Source organism: Anser brachyrhynchus (assembly GCF_964034855.1).
Source record: "Anser brachyrhynchus genome assembly, chromosome: 1".
Lineage (NCBI taxonomy): Eukaryota > Metazoa > Chordata > Aves > Anseriformes > Anatidae > Anser > Anser brachyrhynchus.
This window is the reverse complement of record NC_137694.1, coordinates 114,189,710-114,205,167: the sequence shown is the minus strand read 5'-3', so window position 1 is coordinate 114,205,167 and position 15,458 is coordinate 114,189,710. Positions and strand designations below refer to the sequence as shown.

The following is a 15,458-nucleotide window of genomic DNA, read 5'->3' as shown; positions in this document are numbered from 1 at the left end:
ACTACAGACTTTTATTCCAGATTATTTTTTTTTCAAAATACAACTAGACTTTAAATATACACCTGAACACTGAATTACAGCATGTATTTTTCATTTATTTAACTGTACTTTAGAGCCACAGCTTACAAATTCTCATTCCCTGTGGTTCAACACAATAATTGACAGAGGTAACAGCAATACAACTCTTAGCAACAGAAGCATTAGGTACAGTTAATAACTCTGTCAGCTTTGCAGAGGCCTACTCCACTTTGAGCTGGCTTGCGTATCACTAGCAGTTCATGTACACAAAAACAGAAGTCCTGCTTTACAGTAGCAATTAATTCTACATACGAATTCAAAACCTAATACTCTCAAAAAAGTATTTAATGAAAGCTAACCAGAGTATCATAGTCTGTTTTGTTTAACTACCCATCATATCATCGTTTTAATTCTACTTCATGTGTAGGCCTTTGATCTAGCTACTCGGAGAATACTGGATTTCCTAGTACAATGCTGAATGTAAGCTCTGCACGCCAGAGGCCATATGTTGATTACGCCTACGCAGGGTCTAACACAACAAGGCTGCCTATGTACCCAATACAAAGAACAGTCCTTCTAACTTTCACAATCAACAGCCAACAAAACTGACAACAAACTACCATTATGAAATTGACTTAGACTTCCCATTTAAGCTTCTTTTATGAACTTTCTATTTAACTTATGTTCTACTATCAGAGCCACTACAGTTCAGTAACTCAGTGATTCAACTGTATTTCACTGAATTATTCTTAAGTTTATTTAAATAAGCTGAATTATATCAAAGAGTGCCAATAACAACAGAATCCATTCACTTACTCCAAGATGGACCCTAACAGCAGCAAATGCCAGCAGGACTCGTTTTGTCACAGAGCTATCCAAAGGAAAAGAATTCTACACATCGCGTACACATACCCATACACATAATAGAAACATAAGTTCTTGAATAGACAGAGCCCTGAACCAGGCATGGCTTTCTTGGCTCAGAATATATTTTGTTCCCAGACAAAAGCTTGGTTAACTTATAGTTAGGGTTATAAATCAATCTACATAGTGAAAGGAATCACAGTCTTACAGTGGAAGTTATTTGAAGTATGTAAAAAGGTAAGAAGCAGAGAAAGCAGAAAGTTAAGATACAAAAATCCTTTAATCAAAAAGTAGAAGTGTTTTTTAAAAATACAGCCCACACCCCACACATTCTCTAAACCATTTCACCCATATCAGTCCTACAGATAGCTAGCACGTGTATTGGAAAGTAAAGCAGAAGCAAGCTCTCCTCATCTACACTTTTGCAAATACTTCTTTCAGAACGAAGCCTCTTTCCTCTCCTTCATTCCTATCAAGACATACCTCAACATTCATGCACAGTGTGAAAGTATATTACACTGTTGTCAAATGCTATTTACAAGCTATACACCTATTAAAGTCTCAAGTCATTCTGACATAATGAATTCTGCAGTCCTGTTTAAATCCAGGATTTAGGCCTGATTTCCATGTGCTCTGTCAATGGATGTGTGCTTCAGCTGGATTCTTTGCTCATAGCAGTGACAGTTTGGGTAATATCTCCTGTATATCTATATGATACAGGACACGATTTCACAGGCCTGCACAGACAAAGCCATTTATAGTGTTAAAATGGGTAAATACTAAAGTCACCTATGTTACAACACAATTACTCTTAACAAAATTTTTCTTGTTGCACACAGTAAACTCCTAACCGCACAGGTCAGCTTAACTACAGAGTTGCATTTATGTCATAAATGAAACATCAGACACACTTTAACATGTAAGCTTGTAAATCATTATTTTCCAAAAGACGTAACTGACTCGAACCTTGTAGACCCACATAACACGACAAACACTTAAGGACAGATAAGAGTCTAGGAATCCAAATGCCCATTATCAAAAGTAAATTCTGGTCCATTGTACTTAGATTACTTTTGACAATGTGAGTTGATTTGTTACTTTACCCTACATAAACTCAAAAACAAGTAAACTACATGGTAACAAAATCTGTATTTATGAAAATGAATAAATTGCATAGACTTCCTAACAGTCATATAGCACACTTACCCATTCCCTTTTAACCTCCATCAGGAAAGCAATGATTTAAAGCAAGGCAGAATTATAACACATTTCACAAAAGTGTTTTACTTATATTTTCTACGAGTAGCCCATTTAAGCAATTACTACAGAGCAGGAAATAAATCCCACAAGAATTAGTCATCAGATTTAATTATTGTTAAAAGTATGTTAAATGAAGAAAACTGAGCTAGAGAATATTCTTTTCTAGAGTAAGCTAAAATAACATATAGGAAAACTTATGTTGTACCAAAGACTTTATTTAAAATGTGTGAAGTGCTCCTTAAAATCACATATTTTTGGCAAAATGGTATTTCCATGTGAGTCTACCTAATAGTGAGCACTTTTCCTCATGAAAAAAAAAAAAAAGTTTACTTATATGTCTAGGCTACAATCTATTTCCCAAGAAACAGAGATACAGCATTTTCCGAGAGCCCAAGGAGACCCATGTACCTATATCCTCTCTAATTTAACAGCTGACTGATCAATACTATTTCTTGATGAAGAATAATAGCACATTGCAATTTTATTCAGAATGGGATTGGACCTCTTCCCGAGTCATTCAGTACTGCTGCTAATACAGGATTCACTTAATTTCCAGAAGCAGATTCTAATGTCACAAATACCTCATTGTGACACAGCTGAATCAACAACAACAACAAAAAAATGAAGAGAGATGAGGGCTCATCTCCCTAGAATAGATGCATTTCTTTTATAGATATCATTACAATTTATGACAGCCTACAAAGGGTATCTTTTTTTCTAAAATCCGTTATTACTGAACTGTGTCAAAATGCAATGACTCTTAAAATATTTTTGGAACACTATAATGAATATGCTTTTCCACAGTGAACAAGATAGCATTTAATTTCCACACCGGGCATTTTCATTATGAATAGACATGAGCATGCTAAGATCATACTAGCCAGTTATTAATATTAATACTGCAGTCATTAACAACAGAATTGTAATTTAAAAACACAGTTATGCACAAAAGCAGAAGACAGCTTTAGAGAATATGAAGTTTAACACAACATTTATAGGCAGTCCATATTCCATTATCTCATCATCTATTTTAAAAATGAATGGAAATGCTTCTGTATCAACACACCTGCAATCAAATGTTTAGGTTTTGAAGTTTCCTTTTTTTTTGAAATGACATTTTATCTACTTTATATCCTCTTGAAAATAAATGTTAAAGTGTCTCACAAAAGAGCTAAGTAGATAAAAAGCAAAAAATAAGTACAGAGTAATTACAGAAATAATTCCAAGTTACAATTAAATTAGGTCCTTATCTCACAAAATGTCACCAAAAGAGCTGTAGAAAAAAATCCAGAATTACTACCCTACAAAGATTTCACTAATATTTACGGGATTCTGACAGAAGTGTAGCCATCTTGTAGCTTAGTATGATTGTTTCACTTGGTATTACACTGGACATCACATTTTCTTAATAAAGGCAATTAAAAAAAAAAATTAACACTGCTCTTGTACTACTCCTATGAAAAAAAGTAAATTTCTTATTAGAAACACATTTTATTTATCAAAGCCAGTTTTTGATTTAACCCATAGCAGCTACTCTCTCAACAGAAAATAACAGTAACTTTAACCCCTAGGTACCTTGAAGGGCAAAAAACCTTTCAATTACAACTTTTGTACAGGAACGTTTTCAAACACTTTGCACCTCAAACACACACAGCTCAGCATACTACAACTGACATGATCTGTTCATAGATTATGTTTAAACTTTACATTACAGTGAATTCTAAGAAGCTATATGTTATTGTAATAGGTAATCTGCAATATCACTTCCTATATATTTTGATATTCACTGAAATATTTTTCACAAATTTGTAAAAAAAAAATACTGCCATATAAAATTCTTCTCACACAAGTGCAAAAAAAAAACACAAACCAACAAAGAAATTTTTTAAATATCACAATCCTTTCTTACCATGACTATGTCGCCAGGCTGAATAGTGATTTCATCGTGGCTTCTTGATTCAAAAGGATACAGTGCTCTATAATACACTATTTTTACATCCTCCTGAGCAGAAATTGTTAGAGGAGCTTTTTCTGAGCAAAGAAAAAAACACAGATACAAAGAAAAAGGAAAAGGCATTATTTTTACAGACTTGAAAAATGAGGCAAAAGTGGATACAAAAAAACCAAACCTTCCATTGTCTGTAGAAAGTATATTATCCTTTTACACAAGGGGAAATAGGAAAAAGCACTTTTTAAAATTTGATTGCTTACTATTTTCTCTTCCTAATATCATGTATAATATTACTATATTTTAACTAACATGATGTACATGATTATTTGTAGAAAGAATCATGCACTTACAATGCAACATACATGACTTCTCAAATGCATCACTGATTTTGTAGATTATATCTGAGCAGTAAGCCATAGATTCAATTCAAACTGTAATGTTCTTGCATGTATCAGTGGTATACCAAATAGTTTTAGAGCCTGCTTATGTAGCAGCCTCAATTGCAGCCTGACTATACTTTGAAAAAAATGTTTCAGAATGTCCTAACACACACGGATTAGCTGAAAAGAGGTCACTTACAGATGGTGTTTTAAAAATCACATGCTTGTATTAAAGATGCATTACTAGTGAAAAGAAGAATAGAGAAAAAAAAGATAAGCTAAATTTCTCTCATATAATGCAGTTCCTATTTGTGTATTCTGTCACAGAAGTGCCCTCTGCTATTCTGCCCAAATAACACCTAACAAGAATATATAATTGATAAAGTCAACTCCAGACTAGTCCTAAAAGATAGAAGGTAATTTCCCTTTTATGCAGTCCTTTGATCGAATATTTAGACAAATATTACATTCCCTATCAATTCTCATGTGTATTAATCAAAGCCACTTAAGAGAGTACCGTGATTCCAAATATGGGCAGAAATCATGTTATAATGCAAAGAAAAAGCTCTCAGCTGAAAGTGATTACGCACATAACAGAAGAAGATTATATCATAGACTTCAGGTCATTTGTTCAGTAAGCAACATGCATGTCAAAGGGGAAGAGGAAGAAGGATAGCTAAGTGACACACTGATACTATAAAAAATCCAGATTTCTTAAGATTTGTAACGAGAAGTGCAGCAGTAATTTTTGACACCTTACGTCAACATCTTAGACCATTTTACATCTAAGATTCTTCCTTCAGCGTGCACTTCGAGTCTCATCGACTTGTGTTTTATTCTGTCTGCTGAACAACATACTTTTAGGAAGAACACTGAAGCCTAGAAGAGAACAACCTTTTGGAGTTTAGAGCTCAAACCATTCATGATTTCTTTCAATAAAATGAACAATTCAATTGTGAAACATATGGTTCTTCAAAAGCCGTGTGCAACAGCATTTCTTGATTTCTTCCTCTACCTGCATTTGACCAAGGAGCCTGGACGGCTGGCTTGACTGGTTCTTGATGTGGTTGGAAAAGCTTACTCAGTTTCTCTTGGATTTCCTGTTTCCCCTTATCCTCGCTTTCCTTCTTCTTGGTTATTTCTTCCCTTTTTTGCTTCTCATCTTCCTGATTTTTTTTTTGCCACTGAAGTTCTTCTTCTTGTTGCACTCGATCAAGCCGTTGTTTATCCCGCTCCTGGATTCGTCTGTTGGACAAGTAAAAGTGTTCTGTTTTATTTTTTAAGTCAGTCAAACAAAAGACCATAGAAGTTACTTGTCCTTGTGTGTAATCTACAATATAAAGTGTACTCCTTATGATTTTTACATATCTTACCATATCTGGTAATTTTATTTGTTGAGTTATCAACCCCTCCACAACATTTTCTTACATAGTGGCTCCTAGATGGCAAAGATTGTATGTATTCATAAAGAGCTGTGACTCAGACAAGTGAGAGAACACTAATCTGTGTAACCTGCTACTAATGGCAGGTCTCTATTACTTTTAACTGTTTTGTCTTTGCATCTAAAAATGGACTTTAATATCACTTTTTATTTTAACTCACATGTGAAGTCTATGCCTGTACAACACAATCCCACAGAACTCTGAAAAGGCCTCAGCATACACTGAGAAATTAAATACTTGTGGTTTGGAGCTGAATGTAAGAAGTGAAAAAACATTTAACACAATTTCTTCTCATCAGAGTTCTTCAGAGATTTTTAAATGCATAACTGTTCTTATTGATTGAATAGTAACCATTTAACTTCTTCTTTATCGAGACTGTGATGTCTTCCCCTCTTTAATGACATGAAAATATGTTTAACTATGTTTTTCTAATTACTGTATGAAACTTTATATAGGTATTTTATAACAGTCTCTTACTGAGCTTACAGTGCTCTGAAAATTATAAGCTTTATACAATCCAGTATCTTTACACTTTCAGTCCCAGATCTTCAATTTAACAATATCAGAGTCTCAACTTGGGGATTCAACAATATTTGTGTATTCTCTTTTCATAGTTTTCCATGACATTCATAAATCTAATGCAACTTTTTTAAGTAATGAACCATATATAGAAAAAAAAATTGAACCCATAAATAAGCCCTTCAGGACCCTGTAACTGTAAGGCTGCTTTTCATAATCTCTTCCCAAGCAATCTGAGCATCCCATTATATCAGCACTACAGGTTACCATTTTCATTTGCCCCACAATTCTTTTTATTTAATCTAGAACTGTAGATATGAACTACAACTATCACCAGATGTTTTCAGTAATGAATTCTTCTACAGTTTTCCCTGAAACACAACAAGCAGCAAATTATACTCTTCCATTTCTATTGCTCAACACTCACTTTAGCTTTAAAATGCAGGAAGAAGTCAGGAATACTATTCAAACAAATTGGTTCTACTTATTTTCTCAAAGCTACAACATCTCTAGGTAAGATACAAAATAGTCAAATCAGAAAAAAAAAGTGGTAATCAGAAAATATGGCAGTCCTGATCTTCCTGTTGTGGGGCAAGGAATTCAAAAAAATATCCACAAGCTTCGCACAGTACTCTTACAGAACTACTCAGAAAATTTCACACTCCTAATTGTGAAAGCCAGCAAGTCCTTTACGCCCCCCGACAGAGGACAAGAAAAAAATGGGTAAGTATTGTCTGTTAGAAACAATTTGTACTGGTAAACATAACTAAAGGGTTGTAACAGACACACAGGGTGGTTTGATTTGTACTGTGACCTGTTCCACTTCCATATTTTTTTAATACCTACAAAATTAGTGAAAATTGCATGGCAACAAATTGGTCATTACAGACTTGGCCTACTGTATAGCACATATTTTGTCCAAAAGCACCACGAATTCCTGGCCAACATACTTAAGGGTAAAAATTTACTTTCCAAATGGTAGGTTGGCACCAGAGGGCAAATATCATCTTCTGTCATTTTAAGTTTTGAGTTGACAAAAACATTTTCCAAGAAATCCCAAATTACTCAGTACCTGTGTAAGATGACAACTACTAACAGAAGCTAAAAAAAACATCCTTGGTTCAAAACAAAATTGCTGATACAATCTCAATATTCTACATCAGTATACCGTGACTATAGGTTAAGACACCAGTGAGGATATTACTTCCTTCTCTACAAACTACTGCTATATATTTCTGCCTTCAATGTAAAGTCAATTTAATAAATTCACTGTTCTGTCAACCTCCTCTTTCAATCACTGAATTTGTCCTTGGCATGTTCATTTGCAAAGTATTCAGAGCCAATTACTCAGCAGTTTTGTTGCAACACTGAGGCTGCATCATATACTGATACAAAGCGCTTTTTTTTTTTTTTATTTCAGTGGTGTCTTACCTGGTGAGTTTAGTCAGATGGGCTTTAGAAAATGATTTTTTTAATTATGTTTCTAGTAGAGCAATTAATTCTTCCCATAGATATAAATCAAGTTTGTTCTAGCTGCTGGATTGAGAAGAGCAGATGAAAACATATCTCAGGGGTAAGGGACTGATTTCTTGTTTTTTTAGAAAGTTTGCTTTTTCTGAAGTCAATACCTCAGATTCTTAAAGGCACCGGCTCTATGCAAGTAATTAAAGAACTACCCTAACTTAGCTACTTTCTATGTATAAGATTTCTGTTTGAAGATGAGGTTTTCATTGAGACCTTGTTTTGGTTTGCCTGAAATATAAAATTAACTTGACTCACAAAGAAATAACACAGACGACCAGGTGGCTTTAGATCGCAATCCATGTAATATGATAACCAATAATTTAAGATCCCTTGTTCCCAGGCCTTTGTTTTCATCTCTTGACCAGTGTTTACCCAGATTGACAGCATAAAAACCCCTAAACTGCTAAAAATTTAATCAAGAAGCTACAAATAAATTATGTCAGAATAGAACTGCTTGCTAGACTATATGCCATTTATTTTACATAAATATATTATAAATACATTTAAAAAGTTATTTCCAAGGTGTGTAGTAAAAACCATTAGCTCTATCTCCAAATGTAGAAGTACACTACACCTTTTAAGTAATGCTGAAATCTGTATGTATCATTGACAGTTAAGAGTCACAGACAGATGTAGAAGCTCATCTCCACAACACACTTCTCATTCAAGGATTATAAAAAAACTTCATTTCTAAAGAAGTCATTTGCACTGAACCAAAACTTGTTCTAGGTCTTAAGATATTCTTGACATTTAGTAATATATTATTTGAAATCAGATTATGTTCCTGGAAATACAAAGCTTATTTGACTATTTTCGCACAATGCTTTGCGCTCCCGTATCTCCACAGGAAGGGCATAAACTAGAGCATTTTGTTACCTTTGAGCTTCTTTTTGCTTTTCTAGTTCTGTCTTCCTTTCCTGTTCTTTCTGTTTCAACCTCTCAGCTTCCAAGTTCTTTTGCTTCTGTAGTTGCTGTTTGTTATGTATTTCTCTCAGCTCCTAGACAAAAAAGTAAAATATGTGTAACCATTCAGAATATGAATCACAATTAATGGCCCCGTAACATTTTCATTGTGAGGCAACAAAAATTGGAAATGGTTGGATATCTCTTCAGACTTTCAGTATAGCCAAATGCATTGGCAGGCATTTAAGGTAGGTTTCAAAGGACTATAAGCCCTTTCACAATTTCCTAAATTTTAACTATATTAGCTTAGATGTTAAAGAGTTAAGAAACCAGTAAGCCTTTTTAAAGTGGAACTCTAAAAAGCTGACAAAACTTTGACAAAGTTTCATCTGAACAGTCAATTATGTTTTATTTTATTTGCTGAATTGTTGAATTTATTAAATTTCGTACAAAAAACTGGCTTATGAACTACTCATAATAGCAAGTGCTTCAATTAATTGGTTTTATATTGAAATTAAGAGTGATTTACTAAAGAAGCTTCAGGATTGTTTTATGTCCAGGAGATAGAATTCCTCAAAGCAACAACTTTGGGATGAAACTGTGGTACAGAGTACTCATTCGTATACAAGTCAGTTTTCCTTTGGTTAATTATAAAGACATTGCTTGAAACATTTAGAATATAAATAATAACAAAAACATCATATTTTCTCAAGATTTGTTTTCTGCATGAACATCTACTATTAACAGAAATACCAGTTAGATCTTGCATCCCTTTGTGTAACCTAGAGTCTAGATTTTTTCTATTTTGAGTCTAAACTCCTCAGTATTATAAGGAATAAAAGAATCATTTTCATTGAAAATAGTCCACATTAAAAAAAGAATAGTACAAACAAAATATGCAGAAAAAGTTTATAACAGGAAATTGTTTCTAAATCTGTATCTTAGTAATGTCTGCTTTTATTGAAATATGACTCACATTGAGCAGGTTTGTTTAGTTCTTGTGTCCTTAAAAGCTTTATCTTAATTTACTCAGGCACTGAAATAAGTAATCTTGAAAGTATTGTGATAGTTTTTCAGAAATTCATGATCTACAGATTAGCCAAATGAAGACTTCATTAACCAAAACATATAAAATTGCATAAGAGAATAAATAAATATCAAGTAATTCAACGGGCCCAAATCAGTAAAGTGAGTTAATTTCACAATAAGATAATTGCACAAAATTATTAGCAACCTCTTAGCTTTCATGCAAGTTGAAAGTTAATACTTGTTTATTTACATATTAAATTTATAATGTTTCTAAAAATTTCTGTCAGTGAAATTAATACATGAATTAGTGCTTAAAGACTGCACTGTGCAACATCAAATATTAAGATGAAGTCAAAACTACATTGTTAAGAGGAGTAGCACTTGACCTTTGCAAGGTATTAAAACATTTTGGATATATGAATGAAAGTTTTAAAAAGTTAAGTTGCATTTAGTGTCCTAGTCCTGAGTCACATTTTCTTAATGATCCTCAATTTTAAATTCAGTGAAAACTGAGTTCAGCATCATTAAAGAGATAATCAGTTCCTATACAAGTTTAATATAAACTCTGCTAAGGCCATGAAACTCATTGAAATATGGAGATAATTTAGGCAATACTATATTTCATGATCATCATTATTTTCCATAGCCATATGAAAGCTTAGCAGATAGTTAGGATCTAGAATAGATATTACAGAATATAAAATAAACTACTCTTGTGAAATCACCATAATTATTCAGGCAGGATAGTGCCTTTGGGAAAATTTTTAAACCCTGAATGCCCATGGTTATTAACATTCATGCATAGCCTTATTTTGGACTAAGGAAAAGGGATACTAAAATGGAAAAGCATTAGCAATATTCAACATAATGGTTTCTTAGTAGCTGGCCCATGAAGAACAATAAGCAAATAAGGGGTTTAGGACATTTCAGTGAACACACAGTTGGCCAACTGCTCCTGGAGCTAGATGTGGCCTGCACCAGACTTTTCTGTAATGCTAACTATAGTAAGCAGTCTTTTCCAATAACTGTATGTTATTAACTCAGCTTCTTTAATATTGTTACACTTGTAATATATTGAGGTACAAAGGATTTAACCCTTGTTTCCAATTAATTTCCCTGAAGGAATCATAGTCACCATCTTCTTTGTACGATCACCCAAACCCTTATTTATATAAAGAATATGTACAAGTGCAAAGGACAAATATACAACCATAAATACACTAGCAGTTCAGTGATTTGCAAGCATTTATCTGAAAGGATATAGGTTAGTAAATGGCCCAGTTTGCCATGTGGAAAACAGCTTTCAACGGTATTTTGAATTTCTGTAGATTACAGAAGTCTCCACACGTGCAAAACAAAGTCTCTACAAAGCTCTTGAAGCTCAAAATACTATTGCTGTGAAGTATCAAGTATCTTGAGTGGTATTCATGATTTTAACTAGCTGTTTCTCTTTCTGGATAAGGAGACTGCTACCCAAAGCACAGGTTGCTGACTCCTAAATTTAGTTTAAATTTAGCACAGTCTTCAGTTTAGAAATCCTGTGGTGTTCTCCTTGCTCTTGTTTTCCTTCACTTCCATTCCCCCTGCTGTCCCTTAATGCTGTATGCCAAGAAGCTCAAGTTTCTGAGTCCTGGCTGATGAGACAAAAGAAAACTCTGCTTGAGTTGAGCAGAGAGACCTGAGGTAGTCACGTATTTCTAATTAAACAACACTGAAGACAACCTACTGTTACTTGCAAAAGTTATTTAGAGAAGAGCACTTTCTTGGTTTGTTTTTTCTTCCCCTTTGCATCTTTTTCTCAAACTCTGGTGCGTGAGCAATTAAATAGGAATTATCACTTGGCAAAGAAAGAGGAACTAACATTCTTCAAGGGTATGAAGGCTATCTTAGCTAAAAGAAAACAAAAACACAAAATCTGTGATAACCCAGATGAAAAAATGTGAGCTTGGTTTAGTTTTTAACAAGAAATTTGTACACTAAAAAGAATGATTCGGTTCACCTATGCTTACAGAACCAGGAGGAATTCAAATCCTCTAATTCAAAAACAACCGGTATTTTCCCCCATTCAGAAAAGCATCCTCAATTCTCAAATACATAAAAACACACAAGAATCTGCAAGACCAAAACAGTGCCTAGTACACCAAACACTATTTACTTCCACTAGGTGTCTAACTGCAAGGCTAGCCCAAACTTTATATTTTAATTATAGTTTAGACAAGTTTATCTCACTACCGAAAGTACAATATATACCATGTCTAGTGCCAAATAGGAAACTGAGAAGGTTCTAGCTATGAGCCATATCTCCATGGCTGTCTGAAGCAAATAATTTCTCACATTGAGTACATGCAGCAGGATCATTAACTTCGGTCCAAATAATTAACTTTTTTTTTTTTTGCATATCTTGTCATTTTATATGTATACTCAGCTAAGTTAGGATCTCCAATGACAGTTGCATAAAGTTTTCCATAGATTTTTTAACACATTATTCCTTTCCAGCAAAGCCAACATGCTAGTTCAGCATATTATAGTTTTCCACAGACAATCTATCACGTTATTCCTTCACAGCTAAGCCAATATGCTAGTTCAGTATTTTGTGCAGAGTTTTTCTGCGTGACATACCTGTAACCTGTAACAGTTAAGAAAATCCAACCTAGTTTACACACCTAGCACTAGATGGAGTATTTTGGAGGTAAAAATGCTGTAAATATACTTCTTTGCATCAACTAGGAGGAAATAAAGATTTGACTGGTATCTCATGCAAGAGATAGATGCTCTGTTGCTTTTTTGTATTAGTGGGAGGATGGGGGAAGAAAGAATCAGCATCTCCCACAGTGCTGCAGGACACCAACTGAACAGAATTATAGTAACACTTCAACAGTCAACAGAACGAAACATTTGCCAGCTGAATATTCAGCACAGTCCTACGCTCGTCCTTTACAGACACAAGCAACTAAGAAGTTGTACAAATCGTGTATCGTAACTCTGAAGACATAAGAACGCTTTGCTTTTTCTGGTGTGCAGGACAAGGAATGTCTTAGGCTAAACGCAGAGAGAAATTGTTACCTTTCCACTTAATTCACAAACAGACTAACAAGTATAAAAATAATTTTGAGATGTTACAATAACCACATTTAGGTACCCACATAATATTGAATACGAGTTAAAATATGAATTTCATACAGCAGAGTAATATTCACTATATACAGACAAGTCATATTGATATGAAAACCTTAACTTTAAAAATTTAATCGTTTAAGCTCAAATGTTGCCGTTTGACGGAAAGACAGGACAGCTTAGAACACTCTTCGGGGATTACAGCACAAGGTTTCCATCAAATCTTCTCTTGAGACAAACCACAGCATTTTATCCCAGAGGAAAGAACCCTACAGTTCTGTGCTCACTGAGGCTTTCCCACAGCAATACTCTTCTACCCAATTCCCCAGATCCCAAAGCACCTCTTCTGTCCTTGACAGAGAGTTCCTCCTTTAACCCCATATCATAGTTATGGGGGAGTTCATAAAGGGAATGTATTGCCATCTCCCTCATACCTGGAATCACAAATTACAGTGTTGTGTAGGAATGCTTAAGATTAACGTTTTTTTCATTTTCATTTTAAAAGGTCTGATGATGACCAAAATAGGCCAAAATTTAGACCAAAATTTAAAGACCAATTTTTAGACCAATAGACCAAAATTTAAAGTCTTGAAGTGTCAAGATATGCAAAAGACAAAAATAACTAACTAGTACCTTGCCCAGGTTCTAAATCAAGGCACACTCCTCATTTAAACACCAAGGATTAGATAAATAAGATTACAAAAACTCTTCTCTTTGGTTATGCTTTAGTGCTAGCACCTTTTATTAAATACTAACTTAGTTAAACACTGCACACTCATCTGTAAACAAATCTGGTAAAGTGAAGCACATAACTGGAGGAGGTTCATCACTCAGATTGAGATAGTTGTGTACTGCCTGAGTATGGCATGGAGACCTTTAGAAAGGAGTCTAAGTAGTTGACGCAGCCCAGGAGAACTGCCAGGCACTGCAGCATTGCATCTTCCATTGCCACTGACTGGAAGAAAGAAATGCTCAAATGTAAACAGGCATTCATATGCAAGACTTGTCCAGTGCACACTGACTAGACAGGGACTGACAACAACTGGAACATGACACAAAATGTAAGACATTTTTAAGAACTTGATTCTAGCTGTTCACCACTTTTTCCAGGCACTGGAAATAGCTTCTCAGCAAGACTAACATTTCAGAAACATTCATTTAGTTGTTTTCTCCTGTGCAATAATTCAGATAAGCTCTAAATACATGATTCTTCAATGCTGCATGAAATAACTGCTTGGTTATTTCATAAAACTCTATTAAGAACTATTTTAATTGTTTTATTTGACTGTGTAATGACTGACCATTGCAAAATTTAAATGTAAATTCACACTGAATGTAGAATTTTGAAAGGTAAATTATAGGAGAGCTATATACACACAAACAGGAAACCTAATATACAGCCTTCTATTCTACAAAATTATTTTATATAGAAAAAACAAGTGTCTAGTTACATTTTACTAGTACCTGTATCAGTTTTAATTATTAGCTTTCTTGGCTAGGATTTTGAAGAGTATTGAAAGTTAGACTCCTTGAACTTAATTAAGGATACAAAAATGCGATGTAATTCTCAACCTTGTTAAACTCACTCACTTATTCTGTAGTCAAATACATCGCAATCCACAAGTCTATCATATTCTTTGATAAAATGCCTCAAATAGGATTTTAAGAGATATCTGACAAGCTCCAGGCTAAGGTACCTATTTCTTTGGCAAACAAGTACACTTGGTCAACTCTGTGGCTTTAGACTTTACACTTTTAGACTTTGTGGCCACAGTGGCACCCTAGAAGCCAGGTAATTCTAAGCACTATCAGTTAGCTCAAACCATGTGGCTCTAGCTACACATATTCAATAGAGATACCTGGATCTACCTCCTTTGAAACATTAATAATAATTCAAACTCCAGAAAGTTTTTGAAAATTATGCAATTCTATGAACATTTCAAACTCTTGAGATGTTAACTTGAAAAAGAAGTAACTGAAGTACTTGAGTTCTAAAGGATTAATGAGAAGAAATTTAAATCAGTGGCTCTGGAGGGATGAAAAAAGATTCGCTGAGAAAAAAAAACTGTTTCAGTTATCTTCCTAGTCACTCATATATGCTATTAAGACAAGAAGCAAATATGAGGTAATTTAGCATTGGTTTGTGTATTCACTTACTGCCAAACATAGAATTGTAATATGGAGGCAAATGCAGTGCAACCCATTGTATATGATATGTTAAAAAGTTGACCTGTAACCTAAAATACATTGGAACATCAAGTAAGCCTTACAGTCACATCAACAAAAAGGCACACTAGACAAACTGTTCACTTTAACTTGCACTATCTCAGCATATTTCTCTGTCAGATACCAGTGGATCCAGTGTTATCTGTTTCAAGAGAATTAATTATAGTGTTGCAAAATTTTAGTGGTGTATTCACATGGAAGATAATAGAACAGATATTCATAGCCAAA

The 15,458-nt window shown here is 34.1% G+C and overlaps 1 protein-coding gene across 6 annotated transcripts in view; it reads right to left on the bottom strand.

The window, feature by feature from the left end:
- Positions 1–15,458, bottom strand: part of ITSN1 (intersectin 1) — a 126,506-nt gene that overhangs the window by 46,349 nt on the left and 64,699 nt on the right. For 5 of the 6 annotated variants that reach the window (XM_080560023.1, XM_080560024.1, XM_080560020.1 and 2 more), the window contains 3 exons: positions 8,835–8,956; positions 5,489–5,718; positions 4,052–4,173 (listed from right to left, as the gene is read on the bottom strand). In XM_080560023.1, the coding sequence (XP_080416149.1) occupies positions 4,052–4,173; positions 5,489–5,718; positions 8,835–8,956 (474 nt within the window). The remainder of the gene's footprint in view (positions 1–4,051; positions 4,174–5,488; positions 5,719–8,834; positions 8,957–15,458) is intronic. The other variant, XM_080560022.1, reaches the window with a different exon arrangement.